At 53.7% G+C, this 27,380-nt stretch overlaps 1 protein-coding gene across 1 annotated transcript in view; it reads right to left on the bottom strand.

The window, feature by feature from the left end:
• Nucleotides 1-27,380, bottom strand: part of IGDCC3 (immunoglobulin superfamily DCC subclass member 3) — a 44,428-nt gene that overhangs the window by 4,383 nt on the left and 12,665 nt on the right. Inside the window, exons 3-5 of the mRNA XM_075535567.1 lie at nucleotides 1,766-1,910; nucleotides 1,381-1,511; nucleotides 742-879 (exon numbers count right to left, since the gene is read on the bottom strand). Coding sequence (XP_075391682.1) covers nucleotides 742-879; nucleotides 1,381-1,511; nucleotides 1,766-1,910 — 414 coding nt within the window. The remainder of the gene's footprint in view (nucleotides 1-741; nucleotides 880-1,380; nucleotides 1,512-1,765; nucleotides 1,911-27,380) is intronic.

Here is a 27,380-nt window from a genome sequence, read left to right as displayed (position 1 = left end):
ATGTTGAGCCAGATGGCATTGCAGGGCCTAGCGGCTACCCTTCCCATCCTCTCACAGACCCTTCCACCCCAGCATCCGATTAGCACAGTCCGAATACAAGAAGACAGCTCTCCATTCAAGGCCTGAAGTGGTGAAATCTACTCCATTATCCCGAAGGCTGCCCCCCTTCCCCACTGACTCAGCTGCTACAGTGTGGCACAGTCGCTGGTGAATGCCGATCCGCCAGCCTGCCCTCCGGAGGTTCCTCCCCGGGGTGACCTTTCCACACAGACAATGTGGGCCCATCTGCACCCTCTCACACCTCGCCTTCAGCTGCCCAGGATGTAGGCTGGGGATCTAGGGCCCCCCGGGACAGACTGGGGACACAGAGGGAGACATTGGAGACAGAGATGCTGAGAGGCTAAGGTAGGGAGTATAGACAGGTATAGAGGGCAGGGTGACAGGGTGGGGAGGGGGACTGAGAGGTTATGGGGAGCCTGGTGGGGAGGGGGGCTTGTGATGGTGGGGGTGATTAGAGCTGGTAACCCAGGGAGCTAAGCCATCCCTACAGGGGCAGGAGAATCCCATGGGCAAGCTGCCCCCCTGGTCCTGCAGAGGAGTGAGAAACACACCCGCCCCTCCAGAGGCCCCAGAGAGCAGACTCCCACGGAGAACAAACAAAATGCAAAGTCTCCCTAAGTGGGCTGGGTGAGGAGCCAGGGCCCAGGGGTGAGGTGGGGGTGGGGGTGGGAGGGGGCTTACCCAGGCGGCTCCAGGACACAATGGGGCGCGGGTTGCCCGTGGCGACACACTCCAGCACAGCTGTCTGGTGCACGGTCAGGGTGAGGTTCTCAGGCCCCACAAGGATGGCCGGCTCCTTATAGGTCCCGGAGCCCGAGCCTGGAGGGAGGGCCTCACTTCAGTGGGTGCCTCCCCACCGCTGCCAGCCAGGGCACAGAGGGGAACGGAAGGGGGGGACAGGAAGCAGGGCCAGCCCAGACACCAGACCCCAGAGCAGAGTGGAGGTGGCCCCCGGTGCACCCACCTCAGCCCTCGGCCCTTTGGGGCTTATGCTGTTGGCAGAAAGTTCGCCCTTTCCCCAGAGGAGCTGCTGGGTGGCTCTGAACCTAACCATTGTGCTACCAGGCCTCCTTTATTCAGGCATCTGGGAACAGGGACCCGGCACTATTTCATTCTCTTGTACATGAGGAGTCAGAAGCCACCACAGCAAGGGGGGGCGCCTGGGCGGAAGGCTTCCCTGGGGAGAGCTGAGCCAGGAACGGGGCCTCGGACCCTCACTGGAGTTTCGCAGAGCCTCCTGCTTACTGCACTCAGATGACAAGTTACCAGGGACCAGATTGGAGGCTGAAGGTGGCACTGGACGGAACAGAAGACACTCACCTGACACGGTGAGCCTGGCGCCGTGGCTGACTCGTACACTGGCGATGTTGGAGGCCACACAGTGGAAGACCCCGCTGTCCTCAGCCCGCAGCCCTGTGATCTGCAGGACCCCCTTGGGCAGCAGCGTGTACCTGTCGGGGGAGGGGCACAGTCAGTTGCCAGCACAGCCTGGTGCGGGGGACTGTAAGCATCTTAGCCCCAGCCTGGCAGCAGGGACACACCTGCCAGACCGGCCGTGCTTGGGCTCATGCTCACAGAGGTGTCTTGGGCCTGGAGCCTGCGCTGGGCCGGCCTCCTGGATGGATGCCATACCGGGCTGCAGACCCAGAAGCATGGTCCTCAGAGCTGAGGCCAGTCCCTCCTCCGCCTGTCTCACGGGACTCACCGCTCGTTGTCTGTGTCAATGGGGACATGGTTCTTCTCCCAGGTGATCAGGGGTTTGGGAAGCCCATGGATTTGGCACTGGAAGCGGGCCACACCGCCCTCCTCGCCTACAGCGGATTGGGGATGCACGTGGAAGTCGGACATGGCTGGTGGGAGAAGAGAAGGCTGCTGGAAAGGCACCGAGCTGAGGGGGCGCAGGGGAAGGCAGGGTTGAGTCACCCCCGTGTGCTGGGGTGACAGAGTTGGGGCCCATGAGTGCTTAGCCCCCCACACATCTCCCCCTGAAAGGTGGTATAGGGCGGACTGTAGCACACTGGGAAAAGTCCGGACCAATTCTTGGAAGGTAAACCTCCCACAAGAGAATCTTGGACTGCCAGAGGCTCTGCTGGGACGCCCTGGTCCCCACCCCCAGAGGTGACCCGTGAAATCCAGTCAGTGGAAGCCTGGTCCCCATTTCACCTCTGGTTTTGGATTATTTTTTCCCCATAAACTCCCTTTAAGTTATGTAAGACCTAAGTCTTATTCGCCACATATTACAAAATTGGAAACTGAGGCCCAGAAAGGGGAAGCAATTATGCCAATATCACTGTGTAGGGCTACTAGTAGTTGGTCAGCCGTGGGGACCGGGCCCAGTGGCTTCTTTGTCCTTCTTTCTCACCTCCCACTTGTGCCGTTTCTCCCCGTGCATTCTGCGTGGGGAGGGCATCCACCGAAGAAGGTGACAAGTCTCTCAGAAGACTGTCAGGGCCACCAATCTGCATTTCAATGTGTCATAAATATTCAGAGGCCCTCCCCATCTTTTGGGGATCACATCTAAACCCTTGAACTCTGGTCCAGAGAGGCCTGGGCAGAGGGGCTGTGGTGGTTGCCCTGCCCCCCCACCCCTGCTTTTGGCTGGTCCAGGGTACCTTCCGTGCCCTTATTCCCGTCTGCCCCCAAGCCCCACCCTGTAGCCTGAGAAAAGAACCCTCCCCTCCCATGCCAGTTCCCAGCTTCAGCTCCAGGCTGTGATTTCATTAAAATCCACTCTGCTTCAAGTGCGGGAGGCGGTTCACCATCTGTCCTGGCAGCAGCCCCTCCTCACAGGCACTCCATCAACTGGGGCAGTTGCTCCCCTCCCCCCACGGCAACAGGACTGCTGGAGCTGGCCCTGGTCATGGTGAGTGGCCCACCCATAGCCCCCAGGCCCGGGGGCCCCCATACCCCCTGCCCATCCTGGACTCCAGGCAGGGCGGCCCCCCAGGGGGGACCTTTGTGCCCTCCTACCTAGAGCCTCTGGGGGCCGACTCCTTTGTGGCATGTTCTCCATCTTATTTGCATGTGGTTCATTAAATATAAACACGCATACAAATCTACCCACCCCACCCTGCCCTGCTTCTGCTCCCTCCACTGGCTCATGGAGAGCCTGGGGGGGGGGGCATGCAGATAGTGGTGTGTACGCCTCTTTGTCAGTGTGTCGGGGCTGGGTCTTCGTGGATGTGGTCTGAGTGCCCTGGGTGGCTGGAGATGGGGCTGCTGGGCGAGGCAGGACCTGGAGGGCAGCTCTCATAACTGGGCCTTAGGGCCCTGGGAACTGGAGGGGGACCAGTGCCCCAGCTGGTGCCCCCATCAGGGTCACTTTGGTATCTCCTGGGAGCCCTTGAGGTCAGTCTGCTTGTCTCAGGCCAAGACTCCAGGAGGAGGCTGAGGCACTGCTGGGGCCCTTTGCAGCTTCTGGCCTCAGCCTCAAGGAGGGTAAGTCAGGGCAGGACCAGGGTCTGGGGGTGGGAGAAGGCACCAGGATCCTTGGCGGGCAGACAGGCTGTGCCCTGGGGCTCTGCCCATTCGGGACCTGGGGAGCGGCCCGGCCCCTCCTCACTCCAGCTGGAGAGGCGCTCCCAGCTCCCCAGGGACCAGGGCTGGGACTAATGGCTCTACGGACCACAGATGCCTCCTCATTAAGGAACCAAATCCTTTTGTTGCATCTAGCTCCATACTAGGCTCCCTGAGGGCGCCTGGAGTAGGGAGCTGGCCAAGGAAAGCTGCGAGGGAGAGGGCCCTTCCGAGGGTGAGGGTGCTGAGGACCAAGAAAGGCTGCCTAGCCTGCCTAGTCCTCTTCTCCAGGCCCCAAACTAATGGGCAACAACCTGGGTTGAGTATGATGCTACTGAGGAACAAGCTGGCAGTGACTGTAGGTGAGGACTCAGGCTGGCCGAGATGGTGGGGTGTCCTTAAGGGTCCCTTGGGCCCCTGGGGTGCACCCCTTCCACCCCCATCAGAACAGCACCTCTGGGTACCTCTCCATCAGCTCTGCTTCACCGAAGTTCGACAGAACAGTTATTTTGAAGGGATGTTTTCGTTGCCTTTTAAGTGCTTGAAGACACCGAATTTAAAGCTGACCTGTTAGATTTATGAAGGGGAAACAGGCCTAGGCTCAGCTGGTGGCTCTACGGGCTCTGAATCAGGAGTCCCAGGTCCCGGGCCCTCTTCAATCACCCCAGCGCCCACTGGTGCCTCTTTTCACTGGTTGGGAGCGGGGTGGAGTTGTAAGTTGCAAAGGGGGATACTGAGCCCCAGGAAGGGAAAGCCTCTCTGGTTCCCCAAGCCCACCCCTCAGAGGCCAGGTGTGGTCTGGGGGAAGTGGGTGCAGTAGGCGAGCAAGGCCCTCTAACTCAGGCTCTGTCCTCCAGTGCTGAGCTGGCCTTCCGTTTGGGTGTCCTGTGGGGCCTGGCCTCAGCAGCCTCCTCCTCATCCATAAAATGCAGGGGTGAACTAGCTGTTCTCCAGGGCCTTCCAGCTCTGAGTACCCACAGGCCTGCCTAGAAAGACCCTGATCTGGAGCCAGTCTGTGGCTAAACCTAGCTGGGGTCTCTTAGGATCCACCCGGTCCCTCCGCCCCCCCCCCCCCCCCCCCGTTCATAGCAACAGTGTTTTCCTATCAGGACGTCTGGGGTCCATTTACTCACTGCCATTGAGTCAGTTCTGACTCATAATGACCCTACAGGACAGGGTAGAACTGCCCACCCCTGTGAGTTTCTGAGACTAACTTTTTACGGGAGTAGAGAGTGCCTCATGTTTCTGCTTCGGAAAGGCTGATGGTTTCGAACTGCTGACCTTGTGAATTCATAATCACTACACTACCAGGGTTCCATCGGAGTCACATAAGCCCCTCCAAATCTCTCAGTGTAGGACATGTTTGGTTCACATTTCTGTCCTGGACGTATGCTAGTAGACGGCACTGTTGGGGAGAGGCTAGCCATAGCCGGGTGAGCAGGAGTGTGGTGGGGCTGGGCGTACCCCCCACATCCTGGAGGAGCTGCCACACACCCCAGAAGCTGCCATGTGATGCTGACCAGGCTGCTGTAGCTGCAGCCACTGTGGCTGGTGGACAATATTAGGGTGATGCTGTGGCTTGTGGCTGATTATGTTCCTGTTGGCCTGGGGGGGAGGGTGAATTGTGGGGTGTGCCCTTAAAGCAGGATGATGGGGTGAGTGACTGGGAGGCCCTCCAGGTATGAGGGCCAGGAAGGCGAAAGACCTGCAAAGGGGGCAGTTCTGGAGAAAGGACAAAGGAAGTACTTTTTCCCCATGCAATCTGGAAAGCAACTTCTCTGTGTCTTGCTGCCCCCACCCTGGGCTCTCTGTGGTGAAAGAGGAGCAGAGAGCAAGCCCAGCATTCCTGGACAGGAAGGGAGCAGAAGCAGGCAGGAAATGGCTCCTGGACACCCCTATAAATCACCCTGAGGGGAGGGGTCTCCTGAGAGCCAGACCCAGAGCAGCTCAGGAAGGGAGGGGGCTTCCCTCCAGGTTCAGGACCTTTGCAAGGTCAGGCCTGGATGTGATTAGGCAGGCTCCAGGGGGACGCAGGGGTGCAGCAAAGGGCTGAGGCAGAGCTGGGCCAGAGTCTCCCAGAGCCCAGGCCGCCTCCCTTCAACCACAATCAGACTCCCATCCATGTGCAGGGGCCAAAGGTCCGGGCCATGTCTGGATGCAGCGTTCTGAACTCAGCTTTTGTGAGAAGCCTGTGGCATGGGAGTCTGAGGCACCACTGCCTGCCTCCTCCAGCAGCCACTCAAGAGGGGGACCACAGGACCGCTGCGTGCCAAAGGTCAGACCCCTCCTTGACTCCTCCTTGCCAAGGGTCAGGCACACGCAGCCTCCTGGATCCCCAGCCCCTCCCTGGGCAGGTCGGACTACTGGAACAGAACATTCTTCCATAAGCTTCTAATCTACCACCCAGCCCCAGCTTTTCCCTCTAGAGCCACACTGTCTGCTAGTAAGAAGCAAACTGAGCAAACTCTCAAGAGCCATCGGTTCATTCTGACTCGAGACCCTGTGGCACAGAGGAGAACTGCCCCTGTGGGAGTGAAAAGCCCATCTTCCCCCACTGCTGGCTATCCGGGCCAGTTCGTAAGCATTTGAGATAGGCACCAAACCTTAAATACTCGGCTGGAACATCATTCGCTAATGATCTTTCAATATTGATTCTAAGTTGAAACAATATTTTAGATTTCAGAGAGTTAGTTCTCCCTTAAAAAGATGGTAAAAGAATTCATTAATCAGTTAATAATAATAATATATTCTCTATTAAAATATAGCATCATACAATTCAATAGTTCAATCACATTTTCTTCCTTCTTGTGCCCATTGCTGTTGACTTCCCATTTTCCCTCAACGCCCTTTATGTCCCCAGGTAATTATTAATCCAGTTGTCGTCTTTATAGATCCATATATCCTAAATTTGCTATACAGAAAAACATACAAAACAAAGACAAAAACCAACAATGACCCAGCAGCAATGACTAAATAAAATAGAGATAAACCTCATGGAAAAGAAAGCAGAGACGAGTATGAAATCTAGAATAGCTCTCTCCTGCCTTCTCATCTCCGAAATACGCGTGGACCGCCAAGCGGGGCTCAGGATTTACCACCGTTTATTCTGCGGCTCCATTGGCTTCCTTCTCTATTCCACCCAGGTGAGTTTTGCTGCCTTGCGAGGTGACTTTTGCCTTTCCAGTGACAAAATGGTGTGCTGCTATCTCTTAAAAACAAAAACCATAGCAAACGCACCTGAGATGGATATTCACAACGTGCCCTCACAGAAACGGTTGAAGTGCCTTAGGAGAAGATTCTGCAGACACGCACTCGCTTACATTCACTAGTGAAGATTCTGAAGGAAGCAGACCTTGGCTAGTCCCAAGCCAGAAAACTGAGCCAGAACCAGGGCTGCGTACAAGCTTCAGGCTTCAGTGTGATCTTCCACAGCTTGGTCCTTCTCAGGAGTGCTTGGCCGAAGCCACTGGTGGGCGGGGGAGCACTAGGCTGATTTTCCAAATGATTCGTGACGCGGTTTACAGATAGTGAGAAACTAAGGCGCCTTTCACTAGGGTTTCATAGAGATTCACCGTAACATATTTTAGCTTCTCATCAGATTCCTCATATTTAGTTCTATAAACATTTCTGACTCCAACTTTAGAGACAAGAATGCCATGTCCCACCTGTGCTATAATCTAGAGGTTGGTAGTTGGTCTGAAAAGAGAGGTGAATTTGTTATTGGCTACCATTATTCCCACATACAGCGATTATGTAACGAATACTGATAAGCCACTTTTTCAATATACAAGCAAGTACACATATACTCTGTAGGCAATAATCAATGATTGGTTAATGAAACAGTTGATCTCTCTTTAGTAGTGAAAAAAAAAAACAACAATGAACAAATAAATTCAAAATGGGTCAAAGGTAGATCTAATGACAAGATGTTACACTGTTACATTCCAGCCTGGCTACAGCTGCGAGAACACAACTTTGCAGTGTTCACTGTCTGATGTTTAGGCAGTTCACACCCTGGTCTCACCTGCATGCGGCAATCCCTGAAGATATGGGTGCTATAGCAAAGTGTGGGGAAGAAATCAGATGGCATCCAGCTATCAGAAAATATAGCATGTGGGGTCTTGTCTTAAAGGTTTGTTTCAAAACAAGCAGCCGTCCAGAAGAAACACACCAGCCTGTGTGATCCAAAGATGGTAAATAATCAAACCCAAGTCCAGAGGAGGGAACAGTACCAGACCCTAAGTTCTAAACCCCTGGTTATGGAATAACAGTGGAAGTCCATAATCCATTTGCAGGGTCCATATGTGGATCAAGTCTCCAGTGACTCCCCACTGGCCATAGTCTAGGAATGGCAGCTTTAGAAGGGCTGAAGTGATACTATTTAGAAGACAGTCGTTAAGATAGACTTTATGATGAAAATGAACTCCACCTGTTTCCCTTTCTTTAATGTGACTGCTGGAAAACCACCTCTGATGCTTACCCCCCCCCCCCCGACTTTCACTGGGCAGCGCTGCTCTAGTCACTGCAAGTGGGTTCTTCCACAAGAACCCCTCAGATCCTTAAGGAGGCCGAGTGTCTCCCTGAGAGACACAGGGTGAAGGGAGACCCTCCGTCAGCTCCTTGTGATGTGAAATGACCTTCAGATGCCTGGAGTCCAGTCATGTGGGAGGGAGCCCCCTTACAACTGAGAAGTGGCTGCCTGCGCCCATGGGCCCCAGTGTCACAAGAGCAAGGTTCAGCCACCAGTTGCACGAACACGGTCCTGTGTTGCCCAGTGCGGTGGCCACTGGGCACACGTGTCCATCCACACTGGTCTAAAGTGAGCATGATTTTAAACAGTCCAAAGCAAGAAAGAGAATGGCTGCACAGCTTGAACTGTGCATGTGACCAACGCATGACATCACATGCGTCGAAGGTGGTGGGATGGGGTGTGTTCTGCTGTATGCATTCTCAGTGATGCGCTCCTCACACTCATGAGCCACATCGTCAGGGCAGCCAGCACAGGAAGCGAGTGGCTGGTATGGGCAGAGAGCTGCCACCATCACGGAAAAAATCTACTGGACTGGCGGGTCCCAGACCCAAAGCCAGGCCTCAGGCTCACTATTGCCATCTACCTTATAGCCTGGTTGCCCCTCTAAAGAAGGCTTCTCTCCAGTAGCCCCCCAACCCCACATCTTTATCCCCATCTTGATCACTAGCCTGACCTCCCTCCCCTCTCTCACACTTGGTCTCACAGACAGCTGGGAAAATCCACATTTTATCGAATCCCAGAGCAGAGCAGGAAGGCCTCACAAAAGGAAACTTCCACTATCAGTGGGGAAGTACTTGCTAAGAATTGCTTTGTTTTGTTTGAGTTAGTGTCAGATTGAAGAGGTAGTGGTACAGCCTCTGGAATCAAATACCAACACCATGACAGTTGTGAGACATTGGGCAAGTTACATAACTTCTCAGGGACCTCTTCTGTCTCACTAAGAAAACAGCCACACATTCTGTGATGCTCACCTTCCCGATACAACCACTGAGGACAAATGGGTGCACAAGCAAATGTGGCGAAGAAAACTGATGGTGCCCGGCTATCAAAAGATATAGCATCTGGGGTCTTAAAGGCTTGAAGATAAACAAGCGGCCATCTAGCTCAGAAGCAACAAAGCCCACATGGAAGAAGCACACCAGCCTGTGCGAACAAGAGGTGTCGAAGGGATCAGGTATCAGGCATCATCAGAACAAAAAAATCATATCATTGTGAATGAGGGGGGGAGTGTGGAGTGGAGACCCAAAGCCCATTTATAGGCCACTGGACATCCCCTTACAGAAGGGTCTCGAGGAGGAGAGGAGTCAGTGAGGGTACAATGTAGCAACAATGAAACATACAACTTTCCTCTCATTCCTATGCTTCCTCTCCCCCACCATCATGATCCCAATTCTACCTTACAAATCCGGCTAGACCAGAGGATGTACACTGCGACAGATAGGAACTGAAAACGCAGGGAATCCAGGGCAGATGATCCCTTCAGGACCAGTGGTGTTAGCAGCGATCCTGGGAGGGTGGGGCTGGACAGGGGAACCGATTACAAAGATCTACATGTGACTTCCTCCCTGGGGGACGTACAACAGAAAAGTGGGTGAAGGGAGACGTCGGACAGGGCAAGATATGACAAAATAATAATTTATAAATTATCAAGGGCTCATGAGGGAGGGGGACGGGGAGGAGGGGAGGGTTAAAATGAGGAGCGGATGCCAGGGGCTTAAGTGAAGAGCAAATGTTTTGAGAATGATGAGGGCAATGAATGTACAGATGTGCTTGACACAATTGATGTATGTATTGTGATAAGAGTTGTATGAGCCCCTAATAAAATGATTAAAAAAAAAACAGCCACAATAAACATTTCTGTTTTCAGGCCTGCTGAACCTGGAGTTGTGGTTATAAAATGTGGGGCAGAGTCCTTGGGAAATAATAAATACTTACTAGCTAATGCTGTTGCAGAAAGGAGCCCCATGGTGGCAGGATTAAGTGCTTAGCTGCTAACTGAAAGGTCGGTGGTTCAAACCCACCAGCCACTCTGCGGGCTCCCTGCGTTTCCTGTTTTCACGCCTCCTCCTTTCCTAGCCATCTGTACATGGTCCTTGGGGCAAATGCTGCCCCTTTGATCTCTTAGGGTCGCTTAGTCTAACATGGATGAGCTCAGCGCCCGACCTGAAGGGTGACTGAGGGTCACAGTCTTGGAGGTTCCACCAGTGTCTTTCTGTCCAGTAAGCCTGGTCTGTTTTGCCATGATCAATTCTGTTGCACATCTTTTCCCACACTAAACGGGCCTTTCTAATGTGATCCTTTTCAGAGAGTTTGGTAGTGGTTGCTGGCTGGTTCTCCTGGTCTCAGAGGCTTGGAGACTAGCTCTGCTGCTCCAGCAGTCCACTGGACAAACTGCTTCTGTGTGTGCATCAGTGTTTATCACTCGCCTTTCCTCTACATTGGAGCTTTGAAGAGCCCCGTCACATCAGATGCGGAGCATTGTCTTTGTGGACCATGCTATCGTGACTGATTTTGGGGTCCCTGGGTGTGTGTTCCTGGTGAAGGAGAAGTAGTCGAATATGGAACTGAAGGGGAGCTGAGAGTGAATGAGGCGCAGGGCTGGGGCAGGGGGTGAGCTGGTGTCTTCTTTGCAAGCGTGAGGCTCAGAACCACAGGCAGAGTCTGGAGCCCGCTGGAGCTGGAGTAAAGCCAGAGTTTGCAAGACTTGAATAAGGGGGGCTGGGGAGGAGAAGCAGCAGCTGTATATAAATACAAATTCAGCTTCTTCAATCTGCTCACTTCTGTCTGGAGGCTTCAGAGAGGCCCCAATAGACAGCTGTCAGTTGGAAGAGACACGGTGTAATTGAGGCCTTGATTTCTCTAGTAAAATGTTTACGAAGCCCATAAACTCATGTCTTTATTGGCCAGGCTCATTTGAGGGTTGGATGTGGCTCTCCGAGGTGTAGTTAAAACACCTGTCGAACTCAGGCACCCGGCAGGCTGCCCTGGTCTCCACCAAGCCATCCAGGCAGAGCCACTGTGGGGCTGGGGGTACCACAGGGCTGAGGAGGTCAGCCAGATCCCCCTCCTCTGTGCTTTAAACTCCACAAGGTAAGAGTATTATAAATGGTTCATCTCAAAATCTCTGGGAAGGAGGGAGGTAGTGGCAGAGACCTGAGGGGCTGGCAGCTAGTGGTCCTGGTAGGGTATCGGTTCTGACCCAGGTCCACCTTCCCCAACACTGTCCTCAAGTCTCCACAGCCCAGCTCTCCACCTTGCCCTGGCTGGGGTCTTATTTGGGAAGAATGTAACATAGATTGGTGGTCCTCATTCAGGGGGAGGGAGCATTTACATACTTCCCAGAGCTCCCGAAGGAACATTTCAGAGTTGAATTAAGGGTCTGACTTCAAAGAGTTTTGAAGAGTGGGGGAGGGGTCATACAGGACATCCCATCAGTGAGAATGAACGCGTGTGTTTGGGGCTGGAAGGGATGTGGGTGCACTGGGTGTCTGGAATTCACAAACAATCTCAGCAGAGTGGGATGGGTTCAGAGGCCCTGGTAGGCTTCGATGGGGGCCACTGGCTGATGGAAGTCTGCCTGGTGACCCTGCTCTGAGAAGTCCCTGGATCCCTTTGTCTGCCTCTGTAGCCTCCTCAAGCCCTCCACTCCCACCGCTGCCTGGGCCCCCATCACAGCCCTCCACCAGCTCCCCACTCCCCCTGCCCCAGTGCTAACACAAAAGGCAACTTTGTCTTTCAAGTCAGCGGCCATAAATCCGCTCTCTCCCCTCTCTAGGCAGCCACCTCTGATAAATGAGGGCCTGGATAAGGGGAGGCCAGGAGGGGCAGTGGGTCGTGCTGGGGTATTCAGCTTGGGAAAGTTTCACATCCAGCTGTTGACGGCTGTAAGAAGGGGGGAAGCATTGGCTCTGGAGGCTTGATCTTGATTCCAGTGGATTGTAAGATGGAGTGAGGGCTCTCTGCTGCCCTGGGGCTGGGCTTTCCCAACCCAAGGAGGGTGAACCCTTGTAAAGCCCTGCCTCTGAGAATCCCCCCCACCAGAGCAAGCCATGAGGCCACCCCAACCCAGCCTTTGGTGAAGGGTGTGGGAGAGTGAGTTTTGGTGGTCCAGGCAGTGTTGGAGGGTCTTTGGTGGGATTTGGCTGGGATGGGGGTGGGGGTGCTGCCCATTTCACTCAGGGAAGGGAGGGGAGCATTGTTCACAACAAGCAACCCAGGCTTTGAAAGCAGCCCCAATGCCAAGTATTTTGCCCTGCTTTCCTCCCACTTAGCAGGTAATGAATCAGGATGTGTTCTGACTTGTGGCTTGTCACCTGTCCTACTCACACTGCGGTCCCACGGAGTGGGCTCTGAGCACCCATTCTCGCACTAGACTGCAGGTCTTGACATCCCAGAAGCAAGTTCCCCTCTTCTTGAAGGCCCTGACCTTAGTTGCTCTCAACCAAGCTCCTAAGAAACACCATGAGGTGGAAGCCTTAGGGACCTGACCTAGCTCGGTAATACAGTCCTGAAAACCACGAGTCCTGCCGTCGGCAGTTGTGACTTACATGGCTGTAACTCTGGGAGGGAGAGCTTATCCACGGCCACAGTCAGTTATTGAGGTTCAGATAAAACCAAAGCTCAGTCAAGGCCTGCAGTCAAGGCCGACTCACAAGGACCCTCTAGAACAAGGCAAAACGGCCCCATGAGTTTCTGAGATGGCCACTCTTCATGGAAGCAGAAATCCTCATCTTTCTCCCACGGGAGTGGCCGGTGGTTTAGAGAGGCTGGATTTATGGTTAGCAGCCCAGCGAACACCCGCAGTACCACCAAAGTTCAGAGCTGCGTCCTCTCCCCCTCCAGTGGGGGGACATCCAAATGCTGCTCGAACATGAGCAGGGACGCTGCCCAGAGCCAAACACAGAGAAAAGACACAGGCTGCCTGAGACCATGTGGCCATCCTCACAGGCAGAGACAGCCACGACACAGCAGCTCCTTCGGATTCCCCCAGGGCTGGGGGTAAATTTTATAGAGTGTAACTAATGCGGATGAGCACTAGGATAAGGAGGCGCTACACCCACTGATGTGCCCCCACACCTGCTTCCTGAGTCCTCTTAACACAGGTAAACCAGTCACCAGAGCTCTGAAGCCTGGGCAGTGTGTGCTGGCCAGAGATGCTTCGCAGGTCAGCATGTTTATTTGTAGGGGTATTCATCTGCAAGGTTTGGGAGGAGACAAAGCATTGTGAAGTGCTAGTGGCTTAGGGTGAGTGGGCAGTGAGGGAGTAATAGGTGCAAGGGATAAAAGGAGGATGGGAGAGGGGCGTGACCCAGCTCTTTTAATAACGGGACCTGTACTTTGGGAAAAATCAAAGTCCTTCTCTGGGCCTCTGCTTCCTCGTCTGTAAAATGGAGGTGGTAGGCTGGATGAGTTCTAGAGCTCTGAGGTGTAGTTCCTTCGAAACCCCAGGATCAGGGATTGGGAAACAGCCTGGGAGCCCCTCTTGCCTTGAACTGGAACATGTCCAGGCCCAGCAGGGACACTCTCCTCAGATCGCATGTCTCTGTCTGTGCGTGGTCACTAATCTTCCTGATGGAAACTGGCCCAGTCCCACATTATCCTTGATGTGGCCACTCCGGTCAGACTCACCTCCTGGACAGACAGACACCTGGTTAGGCAGCTCTTAAGTAAATTACTTTCACATGCCACGAGGAAACCTTAAGAAAAACAGCTACTTCTTTAAAACTTCCAGAGGCACTTATGAGGATTTGTGAGGACAAACACGGTGAGAACTGTCCACGTAACGAGGTGACCTGGGTCATGCCAGTTCTGTCACAGAACTCCGGTGGCCTTTCCATTCCAACCTTGTGTTTCTCATCGGTAAAATGGAAGTCAGCAGGGTCAAGACACATGCCAAGGCCCACACCAACAGTAACATTTTTAGGATATGGTGGGAAACTTGGCACATGGACCAGAGTGACGCTTGAGCAACATGAGGCACATAACCGAGGACACGCAAGTTCACATGGGAGGGTTACCGAAACATCAAATGTTTGTTTACGTTTATTGTTACCACAGTGAAAAAGGAAACACTCTAGAATCAAGTGGCCTCTGTTCACTCACGAATGGGCTCTCTCCTACTCTCTAACCTTCATCTCCTGCCTTCGCAACCCCTGGTCCTGTTGCTGGGCAGAAGCTCAACTGCCAACCGCACCCCTGCAGCCCACAGGCCCTCAGGCCCAACAGCTCTCCAGAAGGAGCCTTCTGTTTCGAGAAGAGGAAAGGCTCCGTCTCAGTCTCACGGAAGGACTCTGGGCTTTCTTGGCTGGTATTGGGCTTGGAGCAAATGGTTTTAGCTGCTAATGGGAAGGTTGGCTGTTTAAACTAATCCAAAGCACCTCCTAAGAAAAATCAGGTAGAATTACTGAATTACAGCGAATGTGTTGCCAGTGCCTCTCTCCCGGGCCTTTCCAGGCTGCATTAGAGTGCCCACGTCAGTCAGTCGGCGTATTGGCCTGAATCCCTCAGACATAGGAAGGTCAAGTGCGCTTTTCATCTCCATCCCCTAGAACAGTGGTTCCCCACCTTCCTCCTGCCACGACCCTTTCATACGGCTCCACATGTGGTGGTGGCCCCCAAGCATAACATTATTTTCGTTGCTACTTCATCACTGTCATTTTGCTACTGTGATGAATCATCATGTAAATATCTGATAGGCAGGATGTATTTTCATTGTTACAAATAGAACATAGTGAAAGAATAGTGATTCATCACAAAATATGCAATTATATACTGTGAAATATTTATTTCTAATGACAAATAAATGAAATTTTGAATTGAAGCATGGTGTAGCATGGGTAACAGTCTTCACACGGGGTACTCCTATGGGGGCGTATCTGCATGTGGGCGGACCCGCCTGGAGACAGATAGAGGAGCGGTGTCTCGGTTCCTAAAATACATGTTTTCTGATGGTCTTAGGTGACCCCCAAAAGGGTCAAGACCCACCAGTTGAGAACCGCTGCCGGAGAACAACGTTGCTATGTGTCCTTGAGTAGGTTCTGAGTCATAGGGAAGGAAACATTGGCTGGTCCTGTGTCGCCCTTAAACTTGTTGCTGTATTTGAGTCCGCTGTGTAACCACCGTGTAATTCCATCTACTGAGGGCCGTTTCTTTTTCCTCTGACCCTCTACCAAGCATGATGTCCTTCTCCTGCTAAGATGTCAGGCCATTCTTTCCTTTAAGGAGCATTCTGGCTGTACTTCTTCCAAGATAGACGTGCCTAAAAACTGTTGGGAAAAAATAACAAAATAAATAAAGAGCTGTTTTGCAACAGGGTTGGCTCATGCAATACATCCTTTGACTGCTTGACTGCAGCTTCCATGGGGGTGGATTGTGGATCCAAGTGAAATGAGATCCTTGACAACTTTAATCTTTTGTTCATTTCTGATACTATTATTGGCCCAGTGCTCGATCTGTCCTCTTCATTTTCAGCAAGCAGGGCTGTGTGTCCTCTAGTCTTGCTGCCGTGTTTTCTTCATGGAGGCCCGTGTCTCCGATGATGTGCTCAGCAAACAGACTGAATAAGTTGGTGGTGGAAGGCTGCACGCTAGCACACACAGTTCCTGATTTCAAACCAGGCAGCCTCCTTTGTTCTGCTCAATTGGCTGCCTCTTAGTCCATGCACACAATCTCAGTGTGCTGTGCATAATCTGCACGATCCACACAGCTGAATGCCTTTGCATAGTCAATGAAACACAAGCAAACATCTTTGCTCTTTCAGCTAAGAGTCAACAGACATCAGCAACGCTTTCCCATGTTCTCTCTGAATCCAGTTTGAATTTCTAGCAGGACCCTGTCGATGGGCTGCTATAACCATTCTTCAATTACCTCAGCAAAATTTTACCTGTGGTGTTTGCTATTCACACTATTGTCTGATAACTACCCTATTCTGTTGGGTCACCTTTCTGTGGGACAGGGACATTCCAGTCAGTTGGCCAGGTGACTCTTTCCCAAAAATCTTGCCAGTGTTGCAGCCACACGAGGAATTTGGTATTTTGTCAATTCCTATACCCTTATTTTTTGCCAATTACTGTCAGTGCAACTTGGACTTCTTCAATTCCATCAGTTCTTGATCATATGCTATGTCCTGAAATGGTTGAATGTCAACCAACTCTTTCTGGTGCAGTGACTTTGTATTTCCTTGCCTCTTCCATGGGTGCCGCCTCTGTCCGTCCACAATGACCCACAGAAGCTTTCAATACTTAACTCCAGGCTTGAAACCTTCTGCAGTTATTTCAATCTGAGACATGCCAAGTGTGTTCTTCGTGTTGGGTTTCCAAACTCCACGTCTTTGCACCTTTTATTACAATGCTTCATCTTCTGGAGCTGCCTTTCGACATTGGTGGCGCTCTTTTCGTTTCTCCCCTTGATTTTGATAACTCTATATTCAAGGAGAAGTTTGAGAGTCTTTTCTGACATCCATGTCGAGCTGTTTTCTTTTCCTTCCTGTTTGGTAATGACCATTTTTGCTTTCTTCGTGTATGGTATTCGTATGCCACCCCTCAATTTGCTTGGTCTTAACTTTTAAAAATATACTTAAACTGATGGATTCTATGGTATGCGGATTAAATGTACATAAAACTGTTTAAAAAAAATATCGCCCCTAGGGTCCAGGGCAGGTCCCCTCGCTTGAGGCCGGCCCTCCCGGGCTGTCGGCCCCCCGAGTGGCAGCGTTGCGGGGGGGCGGAGCGGGGGCGTGCAACACCCCCCCCCCAGTTCAGGCATTCGGGTGACGGGCGGGGTCAGGGCCGCGCCTGGGACCTGAGAGCCGCTCTCTGGGCGGCGGCCGTAAGTGGGACCATCTGCTCGGCTCCTCGGAGGTCAGCGCGCCGGGTCGCGCTCCCACCCCCTGCGCCCCCTCCCCCCGCCCCCCGCCGTGCCCTTGACTCCGGCGGCTCTGCACTCGAGGTCCGGCGACGGTGGCAGTGTGATGGCGCGCCCCGCCGCCCCCGCCTGGGCTGGGCTGGGCCGGGCAGGGCGCGGGCGCCCCGGGGGTCGGGCGGGTTCCCAGCGCCCGCGCGGCCGCCGGGCCCTTTGAAGCGGCCGCAGCTGCACCCGCCCGCGCGCTAATCCCCGCGGCCAGCGAGCCCGCCCCGCAGAGCCGCGGGGTCCGCGCTGAAAGGCGCTGCTAATGACCCGCTCGCACCGCCGCGGGTGAATGGGAGAATCCGGCATTGTGCGCGGCGAACGGAGAAAATAAGACCGCCATTGTCCTCGCTCGCCAAACGAGGGTTTGATGTCGCCGGGCGAGCCGGGCACCACTTCCCGCCACCCCTCCCCCGGCGGCTCGGCTCCCCAGCTGGGCCTCGCGCCCCGCGGCGGGCGGCCGGGGGACCCAGGGGGCGGTTGCGGGATGCGACGCCCTGCGCCTTTCCGTGGGAGGCGGCGGACACGCACCTGCCCGGGCTCCGCGCCGCGCGCCGGGTCCGGTCCTGGGCCAGAACGGCAGGCGGGGCGCTGCATTCAAGGATCTAAATTCGGTTGCGTTGCGGGCGCACGACCCAGTCGGAGGAGCAGTGGGGAATGGACATGCCGGCCTGTGTGCCACAGACAGACGCACAGGGCTGGAGAAGTCTGACGGGGGAGTGTGTGGAACCGGGAGGAAGAACTGGGGTAAAGGGGTAGAAAGTGAGGGGAGCCCAAATGACGACGCGCCCGGAAAGTCAGGGCAGGCCTCAGAAGTGGGATGCGCGTCCAGAGCAGGAGGGCTGTGCAGTGAAGGAGGGTTCCGACCAGAAGGCACCACGTGACGGGTGTGCTCCACTGTTCTGCTGGGTTTATCGAATGGTAAACAGGTCCTGATCGATTTGAAGCTCAAATCCTATTAACTTGTAGTTTCAGTTCCGTTCAGTGGCTGTGCTCCTTCAGACCGCCAGGCCTTTCTTTTGAGGCACCTCTGGGTTGTTTTGAACCTCCAACCTTACGTTTAGTAGCCAGCGTTTTTGCACCCCACCCTCCCTGGTTGACACACACACCACAGTATTTTTCTGATGTTCTTATCACCACAACTAGATGCTAAGCCCTGGACTCTGATACATGACTACCCACCCCACCCATCTCTCTTTCCTTCCATCTCATTTGAAAGTCAATGGAAAGAAAGGACAACGCTTTCTGAGGGACTGAATAAACAGGAGTCTCCATCTGACTCACCAGTGGTGTCCAGTGTCACCGAGCACTGGCTGTAACAGTTGATCCATGAAACGCGTGCTTTCACAGGAGAAAAATGTCAATACAGCTCATTGTTTGCCTGACCCAATCCTCAACGATTAATCCAGGTTTCATCTAAACTCAGTCATAACCTCAAACATAATCGTACTTTTTTTCTTTACAACTCCTAAATCTTCCTTGCACATTCATACTTCTGTGCCTAAGACCTGCAAAAGCACTTGTCATCAGATGCCTGCTGTTGAGCTGCCCCTCGTTCAGGACTGATACCTGGCCAGGGGGCTGTCTTATTAGCTTAGAAAACTCAAAGGAAACAAACACAAAGAGATCTAAGTGGGCTGCCCCACTTCTAAAAGAGATAAAAATGGAGCCCCACCCATTCGGCCTTGCTCTTTCTACCAATTCCAGCCTCTCTGGAGACCCAAGAATTCCAAAGAGGCTTCTGGAAAAGGGTTATCTAAGACAACAGCACCTGCTTAGCAGATCTACGCTCTTTCTAATGCCACCCAGGCCACTGGTTTCACCTCCCGAGACTAAGATGACCAGGCAAACTGAAACCCCAAATATAATGACATAGCTAACCCTTTTTTCTTTTCCACAAGCAGCCTTGGAAGCCTTGGTCAGTGGAGGGGCTGGAGTTGGTAGAAGTCTCATGGAGTTCTCTGCCTGTAGTTGTGCTTCAGGGGCCCTGATGGTGTAGTGGTTTTGCATTGGGCTGCTTTAGCAGTTTGAAACCACCAGCCGCTCCGAGGAAGAAAATGCGACTTTCTACACCTTTAAAGAGTTAGTCTAGGAAACCCAGAGGCAGTTCTACCCTGCCCCGTAGGGTCGCTACAAGTCCCAGCTCAATGGCAGAGCGCTGAGTTTGAGGTAATTGTCCCTCAGGAGCCCTAGTGGTGTAGGGGATACACGCTGGACTGTTAGCCAGACGGCCAGTTCGAAACCACCAGCAGTTCTGTGGGAGAACGAGGTGCAGCCATGGAAAACCCCCCTGTCCTATAGGGCCACTCAGTGGGAATCAACCTGAGAGCATTGAGTTTTGAGAGCATCTATTACGTAAGGAGCCCGGGTGGCAATCAAATCCACCAGCCACTCCATGGAAGGAAGAGGGAGTCGTCTGCTCCGCAAAGACTCGACAGCATCAGAAGAGATAGGTCAAAGAGGGAAAAGTGCTACGTCGGGTCGCTGTGAGCAGGAGTTGCCTTGATTGCAGTGGGTTTGGTTTGGGAATATATGACTGTATGTGTATTTGTCCGATTATCTAGATTTCAGCCAGGGTGTCTGTATGTCTACTCACCAGATAAATTATACTTTGTACAGATGGTCCACTACACCAAAAACCACATTACAGACTCAGTACTTTTAACCGAAAGGTATTTTTAAGTGAGGTCTATTTCTCCTCACGTCTTTCCCTCTCCCCAAATCAGAGACCATAAGTAACTTGAAAAATGAATAATGCTTGGAGGTGAGTGTACTCTACAGATGATGATGAGTATACCCATTTCATTTCCACTGCAGCCTGCTTCACAGGAGGTGCTCCATTATGATTATGGCTGCGACCACATGCCTTTGTGGGAGGCAGGGCAGCGGTGCTATGCAGGATGCCAGGGGCACAAAAGAAGTTCCTTAGCATGGAACCTGCCCTGTTAACTCTTTTGGAGGTGCCAATTGCCTGACACCCTGATTTCTCCAGCTTGTCTCGGGGGAGTCTCACACTGAGAAGAGCATGGCTGGGGCATGGAGGCCATCTCTCTGGAGAAGGCAGCTCACCAGGTTATGCCCTTTGCACTCAGCACTGGGTCACTGCAACTGGCTAGGCTTGGTTCAATCTTCACTTCTCACCCAAGCAGCCAGTGTGAAGACTTGGAAGGGCGATTTGACAGGAGTGTTGTGGGTTGAGTGTTGGGTTACTAAGCACAGGCTCAGCCATTCCAACTCACCAGCCATTCCCCGAGGGGGATGATGAGCTGTCTGTCTGCTCCCACAAAGATTACAGCCTCTGAAATCCTTTGCAGGATCAATATCAGTTGGAATTGACTCCCTGGCAGTGGATTTGGAGTTTTCAGCCCAGAAGAGGCTGGGATAGGGGCGTTGAAGTACAATTATAGGCAGAGAAATACGGGAGATTCCTTTCAGCCAAGAGCAGTCAAACACAGTTGCTCTCAGGTCCTATCAGCAGGGGCCCCGAAGCAGACTGGGATTGGCTTGAGTGGGTCTCTCCCTGCAGGCCCTGGGGAAGTGATATCTGACTCAGTTCTATCTGCCTATCTTTCCCTCCCCTGCCTCTCTGGGCTATTGAGCGCCAGGGTGTATGATCCACAGTAGGCGGGAGGTATTGTCATCCTCCTGCTTCATTAAGCCTTCACCACTTAAGTTTCCTCACCTTCATCAGGTCAAGCCCATGCTTGGCACTGCGGCACAGAGGAACGAGCCCTCCTCTCAGGGAAGCCGCAGACCCGCAGGAGGCATACTTTATGTATTTTCAGGCCAAGAATAGATGGCGTCTTTCTGACCTCACCACCTTCCCCCAATACAGCTGACCACACAACCCCGTGGACCCTTGTTTAAATTGATGTGATAAACCAATATTGCTTTTATTTCGGCAAAGCTTTGGGTCCCATCTACATCATGCTTACCAGCTTGCTTGTAGCGCATGTGACTCTGTCACAGTTTGCAGGGAAATGACTGATTTTAAGAAGTGAAATCAGAAACACAGGCGGACAGGAGTATCATTTGAAGTGAATACCTTTATTGGTGATCTGAGATAACGGGACCAAGCACCTGCTCATCCAGTCTGCAGGTGGGACTAAAGTCCAGCTTCTCTAAGGTGCTAGAGGACTGGCATCCAATGTAAGGAGACTTTTTCAAAATTAGTGAAGGAAGCTTGCAGAAAGAGAAGGGATTTGATAAAAAGCTGAGGTGTTAGAGGCAAAACAAACTCTCAAAAAGGGGGACTAGGAAAAAGACAAACTAGATATTAAAATGGCAGAGAAAGATCTGATCATCATTGCTTACCAGAAGCCAAAGGAGGGGGCGGGGGCAATCCCATTGACATAGAATTGACTCCGATTCATGAGATGACAGCCCCCAAAATCAAACAAACAGAAACAGAACCCCCCCTGCCAGTGAATCCATTCTGACTCAATGACCCCAAAGGGCAGAGCAGAACTGCCCCTCAGGGTTTCTGAGGCTCTAAATGTGGTTGAAGCAGATGTGGTGGGTGGATGGGGCACCCCCAGTAACCCACTATGCCATCAGGACACCTTGGGTGAGTCAAATACCGAGTTTCAACTCTCTGAAGTCCTGTTCCACTCTGGGCTCAGAAGTGGAATGAAAAACTCTCTGCCACCGGTTGGAAGCAGCCCCTGGTGCCGACCCCTGTGAGTTTCAGAGACTGTCCCAGGAGTGCAGAGCCTCAACCTTCTCCTGAGGCGTGAGCGGCTAGCAGCCTAATGCATAACCACTAAGTCACCAAAGCTCTGAAGTTAGAGGCCAAATCAATCTGTTTGACAAATCAGCATGTTAGAAAGCGCATCCGGTCCTGCCCATCCTCTTCCAACAACTGCACACCCACGGGTGAAACCTGGGACAGCGAGGCCTCAGTTGTGATCTGGGGACCATGGGCTAGACAGGAAGGCAAGTCTAAGTCAGCAAAGCCTGTGGAGGCATCCCAGCGCTGCCAGGACGACAAGCACCCACGTCCCCAAAGAGGGTCAGCTCTACCCCAGGTCCTGCAATCCTCTCAGCTTCCTCCTCTCCTATTGGCTGGCCCATGGGAAGGTTGGTCTCCAAATTTTGGTCCCAAATTTCTGGCCACACCCTAAGCCAACTGGGAGAGAAAGGTGCTGGGAACCTAAGACCCGCAGCTTCTGGTTCCACGCCCCCCACCCCCACCCCACCAGACTCCGCTGCAGTCTGCAGGGGTGGGTAGTGAGGGTAGTAGTGATGTGGTGGTGTGTGAGCCTACCGATGGATGCCAGGGCCCTGGTGGCGCGGTGGTTAAAGCACTGCAGCAGCAATCAAAGGTCAGCGTGTTGAACCCTGAGGAGGGGTTCGTGGCCCTCGGCTAGGGTAAAGGTGTGAGCCGATCCAGTCGGTCCTATGCGGGTTTGCCTACAGTTGATTTCGTTTGGGCTTTTCGTTTTTTTGTTCCCCGTGTTGCCAGGTGAAATTGCGCCCTCCGCGCGGCGCGGGGTTAATTGAATGCACATTGATTCTGCCGCCCGCCTCCGTGCCGGCGGGACCTCGGAAGGAGCAGCCGGGCTTTGTGCTGGGGGCGGGCGGGGTGGCCCCCCTTCCTCACCCGAAGCCCCAGAGAGGGGTCATTTTGGCGCGGGCTCCTCCCCAGGCCGCTGGCACAGCTCTGCCGGCACCCAGACGGGTGGGGTGCGGGGCGCTGTGGAGCCCCAACGGGGTGTCGGGGGAGAGGGCGTGGAGCCCGGAGGCCGCGCCTGGTCGTCGGCCCGACTCCTGCAGCGCGCGAGGGGCTCCGGCTCGCGGGCGCTTGGGACGCGCGCGTGGGCAGACGTGAGAGGGACGCGACCGGGTTGGGGAGCGAATGGGAGTGGGAACGAAGAGTTTCTGCAAAAGTTTGATGCTTACAAGATAAACTGAGGCCGGGCGCGGGGCAGAGGGGGAGCGGGCGCTAGAACAAGCCTGGGGTGAGGGTGTGCGTGCCGCCAGCGGCGTCACAAGACCAAACGCGGAGACAGTGCCTTGGGATTTTGGAAAAAGAAAGGACTTTAGAAATAGCCAAGTGTTTTGCTTTAGTGGGAGCCAGATGGACGACTCCATGTCTTCTATGGACTGAGTGCCAGGGTCAAGCCCAGACTGGTCCCTAGAGTCGTAATCATTAAGTGCCGGGGCAGGGGTGTTTCCTATTTCAGGTACTTCTGTGGGGTCCTGTCCGCAAATTGCTGTCTGCTCCACCGCCACCCCCAGTTCTCAATCTGACGAAAGGGGGTCTCTTCTTGGTGGATTGGGGTGGGTAGGGCAGGGCCTCTACTCTATGAATGCCTGGTTCCTACCCACCCACTCCCCTTAAGAAGATAGGCAGGGCACCCATTCCCACAAAGATAAACTGAAGCCCAGCAGAGATAGAGAAGGCAGACAGTAGAGCCCAGATTAAGTGGGGTGCAGGTGCTAGCCTACTGTAGTTCACAGTGCTCACAGAATGTTGGCTCATGGGGTTCCCTACCGATATGATTTGGAGGAGAATTCTAGCATGTCACAACCCCTCTGACTTCACAAAAGGTCTGTGAGGTCAGATGCTGAGGTGAGAAGGGCTAAATTGGGAGGGGACACAGAGAGGTGCCCCAGGACTGGGCACATGCCCCAGGGATTATCAGCCCCCAGAACCAAATGCCTGAGGGCTAGGGCAACGGGCAGGAGCCCCCAGAAGTCAGGCTGCTGGGGAGTGGGCACAAAGATGCACTGCTTGCTGGTCCCCCATTTGAGGCTCTCATTTCAGAGAGAAGATGCTCAGCCAGTTCCAGAGGCCCCCTACCAGGACTGCCACAGCCCCTGAGAATAAAGGCCCAAGCAGGCTGCAGTTCTAGCCATTGTAGGCGGGACAAGGAGGACAGAGGGCTCACCCCACACCCCTCCCCCAGGTGGAGAGAAAGCCCTTCAAGCCTCCCCGCCTCCCCCACTCCACCAGACTTAGGCCATTTTGCCCTGGGGACTGGCTGTGGCTGGGCCAGGGGCAAACCGTCAGTCCCTCCAGGCTGATTGCAGCTCCTCCCCACCACCTTCTCTTCCCACAGGACCCCTGGGGAGAAAGAACCTTCTGGAGCCTCACCAGTTCCTCTCCTGTGATTTGTTCTGAATTTTCAAACAAAGAGCAATTATGACAGATGTGGAGCAATCAGCATCATCAAGTGGGAAACAAGAACAGGAAAGGGAGCTGAAGCGGCCCCCAGGGGGGAGGGGAGCTTGTCTTTTCTCCTTGGGAAGAAACTACTCCCACCCCAACTTCCAGCAGCTCCAGCAATCTCCCAACTTCCGTGCCATCTCACAGATCCGGTAGACTGCTCTGCTTAGTTCAGCCCAGCCCAACTAGCCTGAGAGGCTCCTGAGGCTTCCAGTAGCACCCAGAAGTGGCTCCCCACTGGGCCAGCAGTCTAAGCTCCCCCCCTCCCCTTCCCCTTCCCCTCTCCCAGCCTGGCTCTGCTTGTGATGTGGTCTCAAGTGACCTTAGCCGCCTCCTCAACACCTGAGGAGACTCAGGGCAGAATGCCTTGGCGTCAGGAAGACCCATGTTCAAACCCCAGCTTCCCTACAGACTGTGTGCTTTTGTAACCTTAAGCAAATGAATGAGCTGTTCTGAACTTCGATTGTATTCATTTGTAAGCCAGGACAAGTCACAGCTCAGTAGGAAGCATGGTGGGTCCCTGGGAGAACTTTCTCCTTCCAGGTGAGAGGGGCCACTCCTGGCACCGGTGGTGTGCGCATGTTGCCATGATGCTGACCAGGCTTCAGCAGCTTCCGGACGAAAGCAGACTAGGGAACAAAGGCCGGTGGGCTGCTCTCAAAACCCAGCCAATAACAACCCCGTGGACCACCTCCATCCAACCTGCCACCCATCATGGGTCAGACCCTGACCAGGTAGAGCTTAGTTCCAGAATTCGAGGGGTTGCCCTGGAGGTGAGGAAGAAGCGAGGGTTAAGTGGGGCTGGCAGCTAACAAATAATACCTAAGTAATGGAATTATTACAGGAATTAACTACATTAACACAGATAAATGGCTTAGGACAGTGGAGCCCCTTATTACATTTACAACTATTAGCCAGCCCTTCAACCACTCAGCTGGGCAGCCAGTGTGCAGAGGTCCACCCTCCCTAAGATGGTGTGGATGTCAGCAGCCAGCACCTGAAGTTGAACGGTGAACAAGCCATGACCCAGAACGACAGCCACAGACAAAACCAGGGAGGTGGGACAAAAGAAGCACAGCAGCATGCGGCCCAGTCTGCCCTCAGTGAAGGAATGAGACCACCTTCTCGGAACCAGCGAGCAGGCCAGGACCAGGGAAGGCAGGAGGCGCCCCAGGCGGCTGTTTAGCAGTGTGGTTCCTGCCCAGGGCCAGAGGACCAGTCACAGCCTTGGGCAGGTCCCCTCTCCAGGCCTGTTTTCAAATCTGTAAAAGGAGAAGCTTGGACTGTGTGACTCTAAGCTTCCTCCTGCAGCCTGGACGCCTGTGAAATGGGAATGTCGGGATTCTTCTGCCGCAGCGGTACCAGCAGACGCAGCTAGTGCCTGGGTCTCTCTAAATGCCCCTCCTCTCCATTTAGGTGGTCCGGTCTCCATCTGCCCACTCCAAATCCCTGGGGCCTCTAGTTGGTGCCCCTGCTCCATTCCAGTGGCCTTGGGGGCAGCAGCCAGACCAGAAAGTCCAGTTCCTGCCCGTTATCACTGCTTACATCTGCACTGCAACCCGAAACCGGCATTCCAGAGAGAAGCCCTGGGCCGCCTGTGCCCCCAACTCCCCCCCCCCCCACCCGCCCCAAACCACTGCGGTCAGTGTCCTGGCTCACAGGCAGGCCCCAGCCAGGGTCCAGCCTTCTCAGATTCCCCTCTAAGGGAAGAAGTTCTCCAAAGTTCTGCCCCCAGGGAGGCCCCGTCTTGCTGGAGAGGTCATGGATGACGACCCCTGCCTTCCTCATCCCTCCTCATCCTCCCTGCTCTCTGCAGAGGCCTGCACTCATCCACGGCTGCTTCTGAAACCCAGCCCAGCAGAGCATGGGGCCCAGGAATGCTCACAACTGGAAAAAGCGGTGGGAGGAAGGGTAGAATGAGCCAGAGGAAAAGATGAGAGCGAGAAAGGACGCAGCTAAGAGCATGCTGGAAAAGCGAGGGCAGTCAGTAGTTGTTAGGTGCCATTGAGTGGATTTTCCACTCACAGTGACCCCGGAGGATTGAACCGAGCCACACCATAGGGTTTCCTAGGCTGGAATCTTTGGAGAAGTACATGACCAGCTCTTTCTCCCAAAGAGCTGCGCGGTGGATTCGAACAGCCAAACGGAATTAGCACTGAGCGTGTAAGCCACTGTACCCAGGGTTCCTGAAACTAGGGCTACGGTGGCGGTGGAAGAGTACCAAACCTCAGAAGGTGCAGAGTAGAACAGATGGAGAAAGGTTGATGGGGAGCCGGGACATCAGTCCTCTGCATTGAGTTTACCTCCCTTCGCCTGGGCCAAGGAGACCAGTTGGTGTAGCGGGCTACACACTGGGCGGCTAACCTCAAGGTCAGCGATTCGAAACCACCAGTTTCTCAGCAGGAGAAAGGAGGCTTTCTACTGCCATAAAAAATTAGTCTCAGCAATCCAAGGGGACAGTTCTACTTCATCCTATAGAATTGCTATGAGTCAGAACTGATTTGGTGGCAGTGACTTGCCTGAGTCAGGTGAGCCCTCCAATTTACCTGAATTAAGGGCTCACTCACTCCTCCTCCATCTCCGTGTGTTTTGGGGGAGCCCATAGAGCACTCCTCCTGCTTGCCCTTTCTAGGAGTCTGTTTAAGCCCTACCTTTCGCCTTTGCTTGACGGTCCGGATATCACCTGTCCAGGGCCCTCCAGGAGTTACAAGGCCTCTTCCAGCAAGGGGAGCTCTCTTCTCTCCAGAGGGGCAGAAGCCCAGAGACCAAGGAGAGACTTCTCTTGCAGGGAGGATGGATTGCAGCCACAGCCAGGGCTCTGTGCAGGACGTTTTCTTATAAGAGTACGAAAATCATGGCTGGCAGTCAAGTTCACATGGCCACAATATAAGTCTTGCCCTCCAGCCAGCTGGGAAAGGACCCGGTACAATTCTCTGATTCTTCCCTGGACCAGTTTGGTTCACTCTAGCCTCTGGGCTGGTCACAGCCCCAGGGAGGTAAGGTTTTCACCAGAAGCCCCTTCAGTGAGATGGGACTGGGTTCTGGTCCCCAGGCACATCTCCTGCACACAGGCATGCCCTTGTATGGCCAGGTTCATGTGGAGGCACACACACACACACACACACACAAACAGTACTGTGGTAGGGGGATATGTTCCTTGTTTGCAATCAGATCAGAGCCTCTCAGGGGCCTGAGGGA

This window comes from Tenrec ecaudatus, chromosome 17 (assembly GCF_050624435.1).
Source record: "Tenrec ecaudatus isolate mTenEca1 chromosome 17, mTenEca1.hap1, whole genome shotgun sequence".
NCBI classification, from domain to species: domain Eukaryota; kingdom Metazoa; phylum Chordata; class Mammalia; order Afrosoricida; family Tenrecidae; genus Tenrec; species Tenrec ecaudatus.
This window is presented reverse-complemented; position numbering and strand designations above follow the sequence as displayed.